Here is a 15,695-nt window from a genome sequence, read left to right on the forward strand (position 1 = left end):
ATCATTCACAGCTGTTAAGTGAACAGAATAACTTCCAGTTGAAGTATCCTGTCAGGGGCAGCTGCTGCCAAGATCCAGACTGTGCACATTTCAAAAAGTGGGAGTGAGGGGGAGGTTCAAATGTAGCAAAGCTTAACTGAACAGCACAGCAGCCTTTGAAGGGGCATGTGCAAGTAAGGCAACTTACAGTGCCACACGCAGATCCTGATCCTGAAAACTCTTATTCAGATTCAAAAAATCCCCTTGAAATTAGTGGCACTACTTATATAAAATAAAAGCTTGATCATATGAATAAAGGAATAAAAATATGTTGACCTAGAGTTACCACTGAATGTCAAACTTTCTTTATTGTATTTGAAATGTGTTTAGGTAGCACTTCCCATTGTGTAAAGCTCAATTATTATTTTTATTACCCTGGCACCTAGGAGCTCTGATTGTGGACTAGGACCCCATTGTGCTGACCCCATTCTGTACAAACACAGAACCAAAAGATAGACCCTGCCCCAAAAAGCTTACAATCTGAATATAAGACAAGACACAAGGGGCAGGGGCAAGGAGGGGAGTAAAAGGAAAGGAGACAGCTTTGGTCAGCATGATAGGCTGTGGTCGCAGTACACTAGTAGTCTAACCTTTGTCGTGTTTGAAGGTTTTGACAGAGGGGATGATGAGGTAAGCTTTACAGATATTTACAGGGAGTGCCTTCAGGCATGAAAGGCAGAAATGTGAGAAAACACAAAGGTATTTGAAAATGTATCAAGTGGGCAATGGAGGTTGATGTCATGGGGTGACTGAAGGCAGGAGTTGACATCTCGCTTGTGAGAGATATGTAAGGTGGGGATAGGACATGAAGGGCCTTGAAAGTGAAACAAGTAGCTATGTTTGATGCAACATAGCTAGAAAGATGATTGCAGCAGAATTCTGAATGGATATGAGCAGGGCCAGATTGCATTTGTCAAGGACAGAGAAAAAAATGTTGCAATAAGAGAGAATGAGATGGTCTGAGAGCCTGGATAAATGTTTTAGCTGTGTGGATGGATAGGAGAAGCTGTATTTCAGAGAAGTTATGCAAAAAGAATATGTAGCTTGGATGTGAGGGCTAGAGAGGACCTGGTGAAATTGGAGGAGAGAAGCTCCAGACCGTGACTGTAACAGTGTATTTAATGAGGTTAGAGATTAAATGGAGATAGCGTGGTAGTTGGAGAGGCAAGTGGGATCAAAGATGGTTTCTTTAAGATAGGAGAGACTAAAGCATGCTTGCATAGTAAGGAGAAAGAGTCAAAGGAGAGTGAGAGGTTATGGAGAAGAGAAGGGAGGGGTTAGAGTGTGCACAAGGGAGAGCAGGGGATGGGATGGCATCACAGGGGCAATGGAGGGATTAGAGGAGGAGAGCAGATGAGAAATGTCTGTGAGGGAGAGAAGGAGAAAATTGTATGAGGGGTTAAGAAGGTGAGCCAAGCGGAGAAGGAAAGTCAAGTTGTGTTTTGTCAATTTCCTCTGGGAAGAAATTTATGATTCATGGCTCTCATTGTGCTAGGCCCTGAACAAAATGTGTTCCCTGACTCAGAGAGCTTACAGTCAAAATATAAGACAAGAGACAACAGGTGGATACAAACAGACAGTGGAGTAAAAGGACATACTGAGACAATATTGGTCAGCAGGACAGGCGGTGGTCTCAGGACACTAGTATTGATGACTGATTTGTGGAACAGGTGAAAGGTCATTTTTTTCATGGATAAAGGTAATAATCATTCTATTTCTCAGATCAGATGTTACAACTGAGACCAAGTTCACTGATTTCAGATCTTTTATATGTTGCATTTTATCTTTTCAAAATCATTAATCAAGCTCCTTTGGATTTATTTAAGGATGTTGAAAAAGGTGTTCCTGTTCAAGTCTTTGAAGAAGAACACACAGCTCCCATTTCTGAGTGCAGCTTGACTCCTGATAACAAAAGGTGACATTTTATTTGTAGTTCATATGTAAGTATAAATAGAGAGGAGAAAGTGGTCTATTTAACTGCTAGATGTTACATTTTTACAGCAAATGAAAAAAACCAGAATGAAACTCAGAACAAATAAACTGAGTATTGCTCTGATGCTTCTATATATATAGATTTGTTAGAGAGGAAATTGAATTAATCTTTTCTAAATACACAGAGATAGCTGTGTTGAAGGTGATTAAAAATGTGCAGATAGAAAAACTGTTATGCCAGTTAGCTTATCTTTGACCATTTAATATTACTTTTATAATGCAGTAAAATGAATGATTGTTTTGGTGTAAACAGATGTGTTTGAAATTAGACACTAAATTATTGGAACAGTATTCTGTTGTTATATTTAGAGCAGGGGTTCCCAAACTTGGTTCACGGCTTGTTCAGGGTAAGCCCTTGGCAGGCCACGAGATGCTTTGTTTACCTGAGCATCCACAGGTGCGGCCGCTCACAGCTCCCAGTGGCCGCTGTTCACCATTCCCAGCCAATGGCAGTTGCGGGAAGCAGACACCACTTTTTACTCTCCCAGAATAAGAATAATGAGCTGATGGTGTCTTCAGAGAATGGAACATTACTTACTTTGTGATTCTGCTTTTCTGAAGAAGGATTCTTCACCCATCCACACGAGGCAGAGAAGGTTATTGTATTTACTATGTAGTGCAAGATTTTGTGGAGCTCTTGCTTCCCACTCTTTAAAGTAACTATCTGAAATGTTTTGGGGCCTGTGAAGTGGGAGCAGGCTCAGTTGGGGGGAATCCTAGAGCCAGCCTACAGTCATAAATGTTAAGAGCTTGGAGAATTTCCTGAATGACTTGTGCTGGTTGCACAAGACCCAAGAGCGAGGACCCTGCAAGGTGTTATCTTCAGAGAAGCATAATAATAAAGGTAAGTAATTTTTGTTTGCAGTAATATTAACAAAGTGCAGCTTTCCTCACTATTCCCACTGCTAAACCCTTTGTCTTCGTAATTTATTATCTTAAATGCCTTAAACTTCTCTTCTCAGGACTTTGTTGCCTCTCCCTATTCAAGTCTACACAAAGTGGATGAACTCATTTTGCTCTCCTACTGTTCCAGTTGTATCATCCCCTCTTTGAGTCTCTTCATTGACTTCCTATCTTTTAGTATAGTGAATTCAAACGTCTTTTCCTTAACTTAAAGGTCCAACCTAAACTAGCCCCTGCTGTTATGTCTTCTCATTCTCTCTTGTTCTTTATCTTCTTCATCCTCTCCATCTTTCTTTTCCTTCCTCTTCTTTGCACCTTCATTCATGCTAATCCTACACTTGGAACAGTCTCATGTCTGCAAAGCTCCTTCTCTACTTTCAGATCCTTAAAACTCATTTCTTCCAGGAATTCTTCTGATCTTATTCTCACCAGCAACTTGTCCAACACTCCTTAAAACTTTCTATTTTAGAACCCAATGCAATGCACATTAAGGAATGGGAATCTTTCATTTGGCTTCAGTGAGTGTTAGAACAAGCTCTTCCAGACACAGAACTTGTCTAGATTAGACTGAAAGCTCTATGTACTTAGAGATATGTAAATGTATACCACTGTATAAATGAATAATAATTCGTGAACTAGCCTAGGATCATGGGTTTCTTCTGATATTGGAATTAATATATTCAAAAAAGTTCTGTCTTGTCTGTATTGTTTATCAGCATTCTACATCTCTGCAGTCAACTGTCATAATTTTGTCAGGCGATGCATCTTATCTAATGTCCTGCCATGGACATTAATCACTACAGCAGCTGTGGCATACACAAACAGTTGAATGTGTAGGTCAAGAAATGTCTCGAAGGGTATTATTCCTGGTATTGCTATCAGTGGAGCATAGTCTAGATCAGGGGTAGGCAACCTATGGCACATGTGCCGAAGGCAGCACACAAGCTGATTTGCAGTGGCACTCACATTGCCCGGTCCTGGCCACCAGTCACGGGGGCTCTGCTTCTGGCCTGGGGTACCGGCCACTGGCCCACTGCCAGCTGGGGTTCTGTCCGCTGGCCCCGCTCAGCCCGCAGCTGGCCACAGGTCCTGGCCACCGATCCGGGGGGCTCTGCTGCCCTCCTGGGGTCCTGGCTGTCGGCCCGAGGCTCTGCAGCCGCCCCGAGCTCTGGCCCACTGGCCCCAGCCTGGGGCAGTGAGGGGTGCAGACAGGGGCAAGAGGGGGCACAGCTCAGCACCCCCACCTTAAAAATTGTTCCAGTGCCACTGTACTGGGATATTTTTAAGTCCTGATTTGCTGCTTACATCACTATGACGCCACATGGAACAGCGCACTGCGTTTGATGTTGAGATAAGAAGGTACATGCAAGAACTGGAATCAGAATTTTCTGACAGATTTCAAGATTTCCAGCGATTTGGCCCAATGCTTTCTTTTCTAATTAAACCTGAAAAGTTCAACGAAAGCGACTTGGATTTGTCTGTATTTCAGTGGATGGGTGTTGAAGATTTCAAAATGCAGCTCATTCAGTTAAAAAGCTCAGAATTGTGGGCGTCAAAGTTTGGAGATCTGCGGAGTGCACTTGAAGCTACCGAGAGAGATCATGGGGCTTCTATTCTGACCTGCTGGATGTCCCTGCCAGTGAAATTTAAATGTTTGAAGAAAATTGCATTTGCAATGCTTTCAGCATTTGGATCCACATACCTGTGTGAACAGGTGTTTTCACACATGAAATCTGTCCTCTGTCCCTCTCGGAGCTGGTTAACACCTGATCACTGAGAAGCCTGTGTGCAGCTTAAAGTATCCAAATACGTGCCAGACATTGGAAAACTCAGCAAGGAAAAGCAAGGGCAAGGACCACACTAAACTGATAAGATCTGCATTTTAATTTAATTTTAAATGAAGCTTCTTAAACATTTTAAAAACCTTATTTACTTTACATACAACAATAGTTTAGTTATATATTATAGACTGATAGAAAGATACCTTTTAAAAATATTAAAATGTATTATTGGCACGTGAAACCTTAAATTAAAGTGAATAAATGAAGATTTGGCATACCACTTCTGAAAGGTTGCCGACCCCTGGTCTAGATCAATTCCAATCAAGTTGGAGGATTGGCAAAAAAAACTTTTAAGTAGTGACAAAACTTTGGTCACCGCACTTTAAATATGCTAACAGTGCCTTTTGCTGTTGCCTGAGTTTTTGAAGATTGCTAAACAAACAAGCAGAGTTTCATAGTTTGTTGACCTTTATATCTGTTTCCAGTCAAAAATAGCATTGATATATAAACTAGATATGGACTTTATGTGTTAGGTTATGTCTACTGAAGAGCAGAAAATAAATTGTAGATTGTCAGAAGACTAATGTATGAAATTCCTTGCCATCTAGGTTCCTTTTATTCTTTTATTATATTTAAAATCCATGTTCATGTTGAACTTATATAAAATGATATTCAGTGACATTGTAATAAATTGGTCAAAAACTGAACAAGTGAAAAGCCATTATGGTAATAAAGAATAACTATCATGTTCTTTAACATTCAGAATAAATGTATTTAAAATATGTGGGAATGTTTTAAGAAAAGTGTAGAAGAAAAAAATTAATGTGAGCTCCCATTTACCAGAAACCTGTCAGTTTCTAGTAAACTTTATTAAATGGCTTTGTTGTGTAATGTGGCTTTGTATTTGTGCATAGCAAGGTCAGTGGTGTTACGCAGCAATATCAACTCCTGAAAATGCAAATAACTAGCAACGAAGACACTTCACATTCATAACAACAAGCCCACCATAATTGCTTTATATTCATTCTAAAGTTAGTGATAATTAAATAACTTGTAATGGGACGAAATGAAAATGAGTAGGCTGTCTGTACTCAAAATTACATAGAAGGCATTCTTTTGTTAATTTCTAGTGCGAAAAATTCCAACTTTCATTTCAAAATTTCCAACTAACTCCTTTTTTTGGCAATAGTTTTTGCAAAAATATAAAAACAAAATATATTTGTCTTAAATTATTGGGAAGTAGAGAGAACAAATAATTTAACAGAATACTAAACGTGGTGTTTGTTTTTCTCCCCACAAAGACAACTTTTTATTGTTTTTACACTAACAGCATTTCAAGTCAGTTCTTTTAATGGAAACATTGATTGTTGTTTTTGTTAATGTGCTTAATTTTTAGAGTGATAACATCATCATATGATAAAACAGTAAAGGCTTGGGATATGGAAACAGGAAAAATGCTTGTATGTATTGATTTTTTCAATGAGTTTAGCTTTTAGCAGAAATTGGTAATATTATCACATTCATAAAGATTTTTAAGTTGGAGGTACAGTAAAAAATGCAATCCTCACATTACTGACCAATGTGGTCTAGTTGGAGTCTGTAGGCTCAGCTGTGAGAGCGATTAACTGTGTGACCTAGGGCAAGTGAATTTCTTGATGTGCCTCAGTTACCTCATCTGTAAAATAATACAAGAATGATTACCTCCCCAGAAGGCTATCTTGAGGTTTAATTCATTTAATATTTGTGGCCAATTTTATTACATCAGCTGGCCGGTGCTATCAAATTTTAAATTTATTGCTAATGCAAAATATTACGTGGGTTTAAAAAATTGAAATACTGTAAACACACATGTATCAGAGTTCATTAAAATATCAAACAGTAGCAAAAACTATTCCTTCTGAGCCTATTTATGGATTACAGAAGAACGGATAAGAAACTATGTCATAACTAATCCCCAAAAGCATGACTTTCCATTTATTTTCTTCGTCAGTGGACTGTCGACCAAGAAGGTCTTGTAACTTCATGTAATATTTCGTGTGATGGTAAATATGTGGTATCTGGCTTAGACATGGAAAATGCTATATGTGTTACTGATGCACTAAATGCCACAACGGTGGCATATGTTCAAGGTAAGACTTTAAAACTTCACATTGTTTTCTTCCATTCTTGAATCTTGCATCTGATGAGATAATTTTTGATTGCATAAAGAAAGTCATAAAAACTAGACTAATATTAAATTCAAGATCTGTTGGATTCAAACAATCTTTTGTGAGGTTGGGAAACAAACTAATGGGTAAGGAAGGGGAAACAGAATTTAAGAAGACATATCACAAACATGCCATCCACATATTTCTATAGGATGTTTTTGTCCAGTTACACTTTGTTCAGCTTTGTCAATGTGTATTAAAATGAGCGTGTGCAAGAATCTTAACCATATGTGTTGGTTAGCATTCTGCAACTCACTCTTCCTTTTCTCCCATCTCTTTCCTCTCCTTCTGAAGTGTTTGTTTTCTGTAATAGACTCCTCAGAGGATTTTTAATTCTAGATTTTTCAGGATCAGTAAATTGGTGTTGTCTGGTGTGAGTTCTGCATTTGAGGTGCACTGATGATGGAATGTATCCCAGTTCTCTAGGTCTGGTTAATTACTTAAGGCCCATGTAATCCCATGGGTCTGCACAAGCCCTATGCGCTCTTTAAGTGGTGTAGAAGGGCTTGGGTGCGCTCTGTGCATTCTGGTAAGTTGTATCCCAGGTCCGGTGACATGAGTTAATATTTCCTTCTGTTTTCTTCCCAAAACCTCTGTGATAGTTACTATGCTATCATAAAAGCACCAGGAACTGGATAAGAGATAGATCAATGATAACATGGTGCATGAGTCCACTTGTGGACTCATAGATAAACATATAAGACTGAATTCTAGTGGTTGCTTTGCAGTAACCAAGAAGGCTTGTGTGTTTTCTCTCCGTATGTACATAAACGTATTGTCTTGTCAAGTTAAACTAACTACAGTTATTTTGTTACAAATATCACTTTAGATTGATACAGTTTTTAACAATCTAATTTACTTTTCACAATTTATTCAATTTTTCTTTTTTAAACTTTCATCTCTTTGGCCTGTAAAAAACTGACTATTTAATATCACTTTGGTTTATAGTCATTTTCTGGTTTTCATAAATTGGCACAACAACACATATTTAGGATGCAAACATTGCAAGGGCATGTTTCTTTGATTTAAAAGAATATTTCCGTGACTTTGTTTTTGTTTCTAAAAAGTTTATAGAAAAACTTCTATTTCTATTAGACTTCATAAGAACTTATTTTTATAAAAATGATGTTGTGGAGAAAAATTAGCCTGACAGCGGTTTTGATTTTTAAGCACAATTCCCCTTTGAAAGCAATTTCAGCGCTGAGACTGCGGTCCAGCAAAGCACATCAGCACATGTTTAAGGACTTGATTCTGGGTTATGCTGAGTACCTTCAACTCCCATTGAAGCCTGTGGGAGTTGAAGATGTTGCAGAATCAAGCCCTAAACACCTGAGCAATCTCATAAATTAAAGGATAAACAAACATGTATTTAAGTGCTTTGCTGAAATTTCTAGTTCTTAAAAGTCAGAAGTACACTACAACTGAATGTAGTTTCAAGATGGACAACAGCTCCATTATTCTTTAAAGGGACACTTTTTGTGAATACAGACTAACACGGCTGCTACTCTGAAACCTGTCAGAACAGAGTTGGTTTACAATGACTTTCATGGAACTACTTACATCAGGGTGGGCAAACTTTTTGGCCCGAGGGCCACATTGGGGTGCGAAACTGTATGGAGGGCCAGGTAGGGAAGGCTGTGCCTCCCCAAACAGCCTGGCTCCCTGCCCTCATCCGCCCCCTCCCACTTCCCACCCCCGACTGCCCCCCTCAAAACCCCTGACCCATCCAACCCCCCCGCTCCTTGTCCCCTGACTGCGCCCCCCGGGACCCCACCCCCTATCCAACCCCCACTGCTCCCTGTCTCCAGACTGCCCCCCCAACCCTATCCACACCCCCACCCCCTATCCAACCCCCCTGCTCCCTGTTCCTGACCCCTATCCACACCCCCGCCCCCTGACAGGCCCCCTGGGACTCCCACACCCTATTCATCCCCCCAGTTCCCCGTCCCCTGACTGACCCACCCCCCCGAACCTCCCCCCCATCCAACCGCCCCCTGCTCCCTGACTGCCCCCCGCAGCCCCCTGCCCCTTATCCAACCCCCCCCCCTTACTATGCCTCTGAGAGCAGCAGGAGCTTGCAGCCCCGCCCCTCGGCTGGAGCCAGGTGCGCTGTCCACGGGGCTGCGGAGGAGGGGGGACAGCAGGGGAGGGGCCGGGGACTAGCCTCCCAGGCCAGAAGCTCAAGAGCTGGGCAGGACGGTCTCGCGGGCTGGATGTGGCCTGCGGGCCATAGTTTGCCCACCTCTGACTTACATGCTTAAAGTTTAACTATGTACTTTGCTGAATTAGGGCCTGAAAGCTTAAAAATCAATGGAATAGTGAGCTAGTGACTTATTTTTAGATTCATTAGCAAAAAAAGAAAAATCTACAAAACTACTACTCCTTTGAATTTTAAATTTTAATTTAAAGCACAGTATAAGGATATGTTTTAATAAAGTTATTCATCAAAAGACAACATAGCTGAGATTTAGCCATAACTGAGGAAAACTTAACATATCCCATAACTTTTCCAATGCACTGTATTGCTTTTGCTGGTGTTTATTGTATCTTTTCAACTGAACTGTGTGTTGGGGACTTTCATGCTGTTTTAAAAAAAGACCCTTCCATGAGCTTGTTTTGTATACAAACTGGATGATACCATGGCTAAAAAAAATCCCACATATGATATACTGGATTTTGAGTTGTACCATGTACTTCAAATGTCCTTTAACTTTTTCCAGTTTATTACTTCACATGCAAATTCTAATCCCATTGTTGAGACTATTGCAAATTAGTGTTTAGATCAATAGGACTTTAATATATAGATTGAATATGATTGAATAGATGTTAATTTGTTGATAGGAAATATTTACAAAGATAATTGTTTTACTGTGTGCCTTGAAGTTTTACTGTGTGCCATGTTTACATGTTCTCATGGCAGAATAGCTGACAACTAATGTAACAAAGCCAATGAGGAGTCAGTATTTTCATAATAGAATTTCACTTTGGTAATATGTTGATAGTAAATATAATATTTATATTTGCTCATCTACAGTTTCATAGGACTGCTTAATTAATCAATCTATTGTATGATATTTCAGTCTAGTGTAATTATCCCTCCAGATCTGTGAGGAATGAAGGTTGTCAAATTTAATCAGATAATGTCTGCAAGATTATTGCTTACCTTTTTACTTCAAAATTTCCTTTTGTCTTAGATATAGGCTCTTAATGTAGTGTAGCGTAGCTTGTAGTGACAGCACCACTACACCCTTTTCCCTGCTTGGAGAATAGGATAAGTGATCTATCCTATAGCAGCTGCCTATACTATTCCTCAGATTGGACAAAAATCAGTGTTTAAGGAGCAAAGTGCTGTGCCCTCCTCTAAAGAGCTAGCATATCAACGTCTTGACTGCCAGGTCAAGATTACTACTTTCACAGGCAGTTAGCGAGAATGGCTTAGCAGAGAGAATTATCTCAAGTCATAAGTGACTATTTTGACATGCTATTCTTTCTAGGATATTTAAAAGAATTGTTATAAATTACAATTAAAATCAGTTTGGAGTACATTTCATGAAATAATGCATTTTTAAAATATGATGTTTGTGCAGGATTCTCACTCTTGGACTCCCTAGTATAAAATAGGAGGAACTATCTCCCCAAGCTTTTTAAGACTAAAGGTTAGTGGTAACAGGTAGGGAATCCAAGCCATCACCTCCACTTTTGTTTTATGCCCAAGGTTTAATTGCTTGTTCACATTATTGTTATTGGATTTGTTCTTGTTGCCTGCTGAAGTTGTTCTTCTGGGGTATTCCTAGAGCTGCTTAATCTCCACGAATTAGAATTTTGGCTAGAAGATATCATTAGAGAAGGGGGAATACTGACCTGCTTCTCTGAAGATATCATTTTATGTGATATTCTTATTCACTCAACCTACTTACCTCCTCTCTGATTTCAGAAGGGAATTTCTGGGGTGAATTTTTTTCTGACACTTTGATATGTTATTGTCCTACCTTTTGCCAGATTACATTTTCAATTTTTTTTTTGTTATTGGCTAATTTTTGTTTGTTTTTTTCCTTCATTTCCTACTTAATCGGGACTGGATGGTTTGAAGGGCAGTAAGTTAGTTCAGGTGTTTTGCATGACGCCAGTTGGGGAGGAAAGGGGGATTGTGCTCCTACTCACTGCCGTTGGTGGGAAAAAACCATCAAGAGTTCAGGGAGTTCTGCCTTTTTTGAACTACAGAGGTGAGACCCAGATGTGAGAATCCAGAAAATAGCATCTTCAAGGAAGCAGAATTACAAGATAGGTAATATTTTTGTTTTGGTTTTTATTATAGATCATCACAGAAGCACAATCACAAGATGTTGTTTTGACCCTGACAACGAGAGAGTCTCTTCGGTATCATCTGATAAGACCATAAAGCTTTGGGACATTATAGCACAATCCACCACTATCACAGTTAATGAGTAAGAAAAATAGTATATCTATATTAGGCAAGGTTTATATGTACTTTTAAAAAGTATCAGTGAAATTTGTGTTACAATTTATACTGGGAAAATGAACAGTAATTATGTAACTGAATAGCATAATACATGGAAAGGCTGAACAACATACTATCTAAATACATGTGTTAGCAGGGAATGGTCCCGCTATTATGGGGAACTGTCCTGGCTTATACACTTATACACAGTGAAATGGGTGAGCGAAAGGATCTGAGTCCTCACTCTCACTTCCTTTACCCAGAGGCTTGCCTGACCTCAAGAGCTCCCCTTCCACTCTCCTGTGTGGCAGAGTCCTCATAACCCCAACAAGGCTGGGCCCAGGATTCCTGGGGGGCTCAACCCCCAACCTTGTTGTGGTCACTTAGGGCAGGGGCTAGGGAATTCCCACTCTGGGGTGCTCTCTCTGCAGTGGATGCTTCCCTGATCCACTGATCATTACATTCAGTTCAAAGCAAATACAATTTCTTAAACAGCAATCAATTAAAAAAAATAAGGAAAAAATGGGAAAGGCTAAAGGAAAACACAAACAAAGGGACATCACAACCAGCAGTCTCTGGAATGTAAGGGAAGTTCAGTCTGTTCCTCACAAGTCCCAGGCCCCTTCTCAGGCTCTGGTTGTGCTGCAGGGATGCTGCGGGTTGGACACTTGCTCTGGCAGTGGCCACACGCTCTCAGGCTCTAGGTGGCCGGACCCTTCTTCCCAGCGTTGTCTCCGCCCTGTCAGGGTTAGGATCCCCCTCCAAGTCTGACCTGAAAGGCCTCTTAGCTGGGGGTGTCTCCCTACACTGGGCCTCCTGCCCAGGGTCCCTCTCGCTCTCACCAGCCGCTCACTGCACCTGACTCCGGACTGCTCTAGCACCAGCTCGACTCTGCCTCAGCTCCAGCTCGACTCTGCCTCAGCACTGCTGCTGCTCTGCCTCCAGCTCCCTGGGCTACTTCTCTGGCCCCTTTGCCTCTGGTTGCTGCAGCTCTCCTCCCAGATCAGGTCTGCTCTGTGAGCTGCTTCTGTGACTCTGCTCCCAGCACTGACCTGCTTCCTGGACTGGTTTTCTGGCCCCTCTGGATCTGGCACAGCTCTGCTCCCCAGCTCAGCTTGGCTCCTGAGCTTAGCCCCACTCTGTCTGACCCAGGCAATACCAGCTCACTGGGAAGGCGGGACCCCCCCTGGCCTCCTGACTTCTTGATTAGCCTGCCTGCCCTGTCAATCAGTTGGACTTGGAGCATTGGCCTCTCCCCGTTGTTCCTGGGGACTATCAGTCTCAAGGACCTGATTTCCCATCGACCTTTCCCCTTTCTTTTGGTACTGGGAGCTAGCCAACCAGAACACCCCCAATGAATTTTAGTAAGGGGACAACAGTCCCTTTACACATGGAAAGGTTAAATAATATGCTATATACAAGCTTATTGATGTGAATGATAGATGAGGTGCATCTGTCCATCTGTAAGCATTAACTAAAGCTAATCATAGTTTCTAGGTACTGAGACGTAGAATTTGATAGTGGAGAAAGCAAACAATAGCATGGGGAATGTGCTGTTGAACTGGAAGCTAGTCGTGATGTTTCTCAGGACTAGCAACACTGGATAATAACATTAACAAATGTGAAGAAGATGAAACACCATTTAGCATGATACAGGTCTCTTAAAGGACTGCAAAATGGAACATATACATATGCACAGGATATATTTTTGGAGAAGGATAGGTCTTGATCTGAGTGTGGAATCAGAGTGAAATTATCTGGAGAGAAAACTCACAGCTGTTAATTCACTATCTAGAGTTGATGGCTTCTGAATCTGAAACTGAGGTGTGAAATTTGTACACTCCCTGGAACCAAAAGGTCAAATCTTGAGAGGTTCAAACTGTCCCTTCATCATTCTGAGGTAAATAGATTGACTTCTGTGCATTAACTGGAGGCATTTCAGATGAGAACATAACATCTGAAATCCAGTCTGATCATAGGTTTCAGAGTAGCAGCCATGTTAGTCTGTATTTGCAAAAAGAAAAGAATTACTTGTGGCACCTTAGAGACTAACCAATAGTGACTGTAAAGTTCCTATAGCACTATTCTTAATATTAGGGATTTCCCTGATATCCAGGCCACCTTGCTGTTATTGAGTGTGTTGCTGCATTTGATTGGTGTATGTGCATATAGCCTGATCCTGAGAGAAGCCCCCACAACTCCCACTGAAGTCAATACTACATGAAAATCCTTATATAAAGATAGAATGCTATAGTCTGTGTAAGAAGGGAGTATGCAACAAATGAAGATATCAGATGAGCTATTGAAAAACATTAACAATGGCAAACAAATTCAGTGGTTCTGGTTTTAAATCATAAAAGCATTAATCATAAATTGTCTGGATAAAAAGGTACTATTAAAGTTGCCCTTAAAAGGATTAGGAATTTACTTAGAATGGGAGACTCAGATCTGGAGCATTTTACTAATCCTTCTTTTAAATTGCAATGGATGTAACACTGTTTCCTGCAGAGATGCTTGTAATCCCTTCCCCATTGTGGATTGCACGAATTACTAAAGTCCTGTCATGTTCTGGAACTTTGAGATTCTTTCTTGAGGTGCACCCCCTGTTCTCAAAATTGGAGTTCATTGTAGAATTGATTAAACTTTTCCATTGATTATATTTAGTTAGTTTCAAATCACCATATAGTTTCATTACATGTAGAGAGAGACATACAGTGCTGTTTATTTGAAGGCATCCATAGCTCACCCTTCAATGTTGCCTTTTAATTCAACTGGTGTATAGTGTTACCCTGTGGGTGACAAGAAACAGGTGATAAGCTCTACTTAAAACTCAGTTAGTACTGGATCCTGTGAGATGTTAAACACTATGACTGCATCCAGAAAAGCACTTAATCACATGCTTAATCTTTTGCAAATGAGCAGTTCCAGTGACTTTTACAGAACTACTCAGATGATAAAAGCTAAGAATATGCTTCACTTGATGGGTCAGAGTACTCAGACCTTGCAAGATCAAGCCCTTACAGCATTCTAATGGCTTTAAAAATCACAGTATCCTGTTGCAGTCATTTTCATGTGTATTTCAGGGCACATACCAATGTCATCTCAGACTGCTGCTTTACCATAGATGGTCATTACTTGTGCACGGCATCTTGGGACAAAACCTTAAAAATATGGGATATAAAAACAGGGGAGTTTCGTTATCATGGACCTATTTGCTTGAACCAAGGTCATGAAGGTTCTGTTAGTTCCTGTGTTTTTAGCAAAGATGGTGAGTTATGTTAAATACCATTATACACATCTTCAAGTATATACATGTACTACATTTCAGATAAGTCACAGGGGGTCACATGCCAATCACATGACTAATTTATTTCTCAATTTCAAAATTAAATGTTTTTCATTTGGATTAAATGGCTACCCACATAATGTAAGTAAATTGAAATTGATGGTCTGTATTCTGCTTTACTCAGACATCTCAAATGCTGCTTAATTGATATAATCGTCAAAGATTTTCTGTAAAAAGATCATATTGAGAGAGTAGATTGAGTAGAAACAAACTACTGAGCCACCTCATGGATTGAATGCTTGCTATTATCCACCTGGTATTAGTTAATGGTTGTAAGGCACTCTGAAAATGTAAAACACTATATACAGTATATTGGTACATATTATTATTGTTAAGCATATTGAATGAGAGAGAGAGGTTGTCACTGTGTATCTTTAGTCAGTACCTCCAGGAGTAAAGTTTCTACATGGTTGAATCCACATTTTCCAATAATGTGATATTTCAGAAAAATTTTTTTATGGCATTTTGTGAGATATAGTAGTAGAGCACTATGACTCCTCTCTATAAAATGGCTGATATTTTAATACTTTTGTATCCCAGGTAATAACTGTGTCCTGGACTAAATAATCTCTGAAGCTGAAGTTTAGGTGTTAATTTGCCTGTGATATTGCTATTGCAGAGATAAAGAAAACACCATCAACTTGTTATATTGAAATGTTGTCTCTCCTCTTTGCTGTGCTTGGCTACTACAAATCTTTATGCCTTGATTGGCTGTTTCTCTCAGAACTTCCCGTCTTTATACCCATAACAAACATGGCCTTTTAAAGTACTGACCCCTCTTCACCTTGTGATCCCATCTAAACCCAGTCTTCTCAGTTCGGTGATTTCAATCCTAAACTACACACTTGGGGGAAAAAAATGCTGGGAATGAAATTATCGAAGGTGGCACCAACTAGTTTGGCAGTAGCATTCATAGGGATAGTAGCTGACTTGCAGATAGGCCTCTGAACAGTGGTATTTGGAAGTAT

The 15,695-nt window shown here is 40.1% G+C and overlaps 1 protein-coding gene across 1 annotated transcript in view; it reads left to right on the plus strand.

Annotated features, from left to right (window-relative positions):
* The window catches only part of WDR88 (WD repeat domain 88), a 30,474-nt gene that overhangs the window by 7,455 nt on the left and 7,324 nt on the right, over window positions 1–15,695 (plus strand). Inside the window, exons 3-7 of the mRNA XM_073308425.1 lie at window positions 1,866–1,954; window positions 6,112–6,175; window positions 6,706–6,844; window positions 11,238–11,367; window positions 14,465–14,649. Coding sequence (XP_073164526.1) covers window positions 1,866–1,954; window positions 6,112–6,175; window positions 6,706–6,844; window positions 11,238–11,367; window positions 14,465–14,649 — 607 coding nt within the window. The remainder of the gene's footprint in view (window positions 1–1,865; window positions 1,955–6,111; window positions 6,176–6,705; window positions 6,845–11,237; window positions 11,368–14,464; window positions 14,650–15,695) is intronic.

Source organism: Lepidochelys kempii, chromosome 12, assembly GCF_965140285.1.
Source record: "Lepidochelys kempii isolate rLepKem1 chromosome 12, rLepKem1.hap1, whole genome shotgun sequence".
NCBI classification, from domain to species: Eukaryota; Metazoa; Chordata; order Testudines; family Cheloniidae; genus Lepidochelys; species Lepidochelys kempii.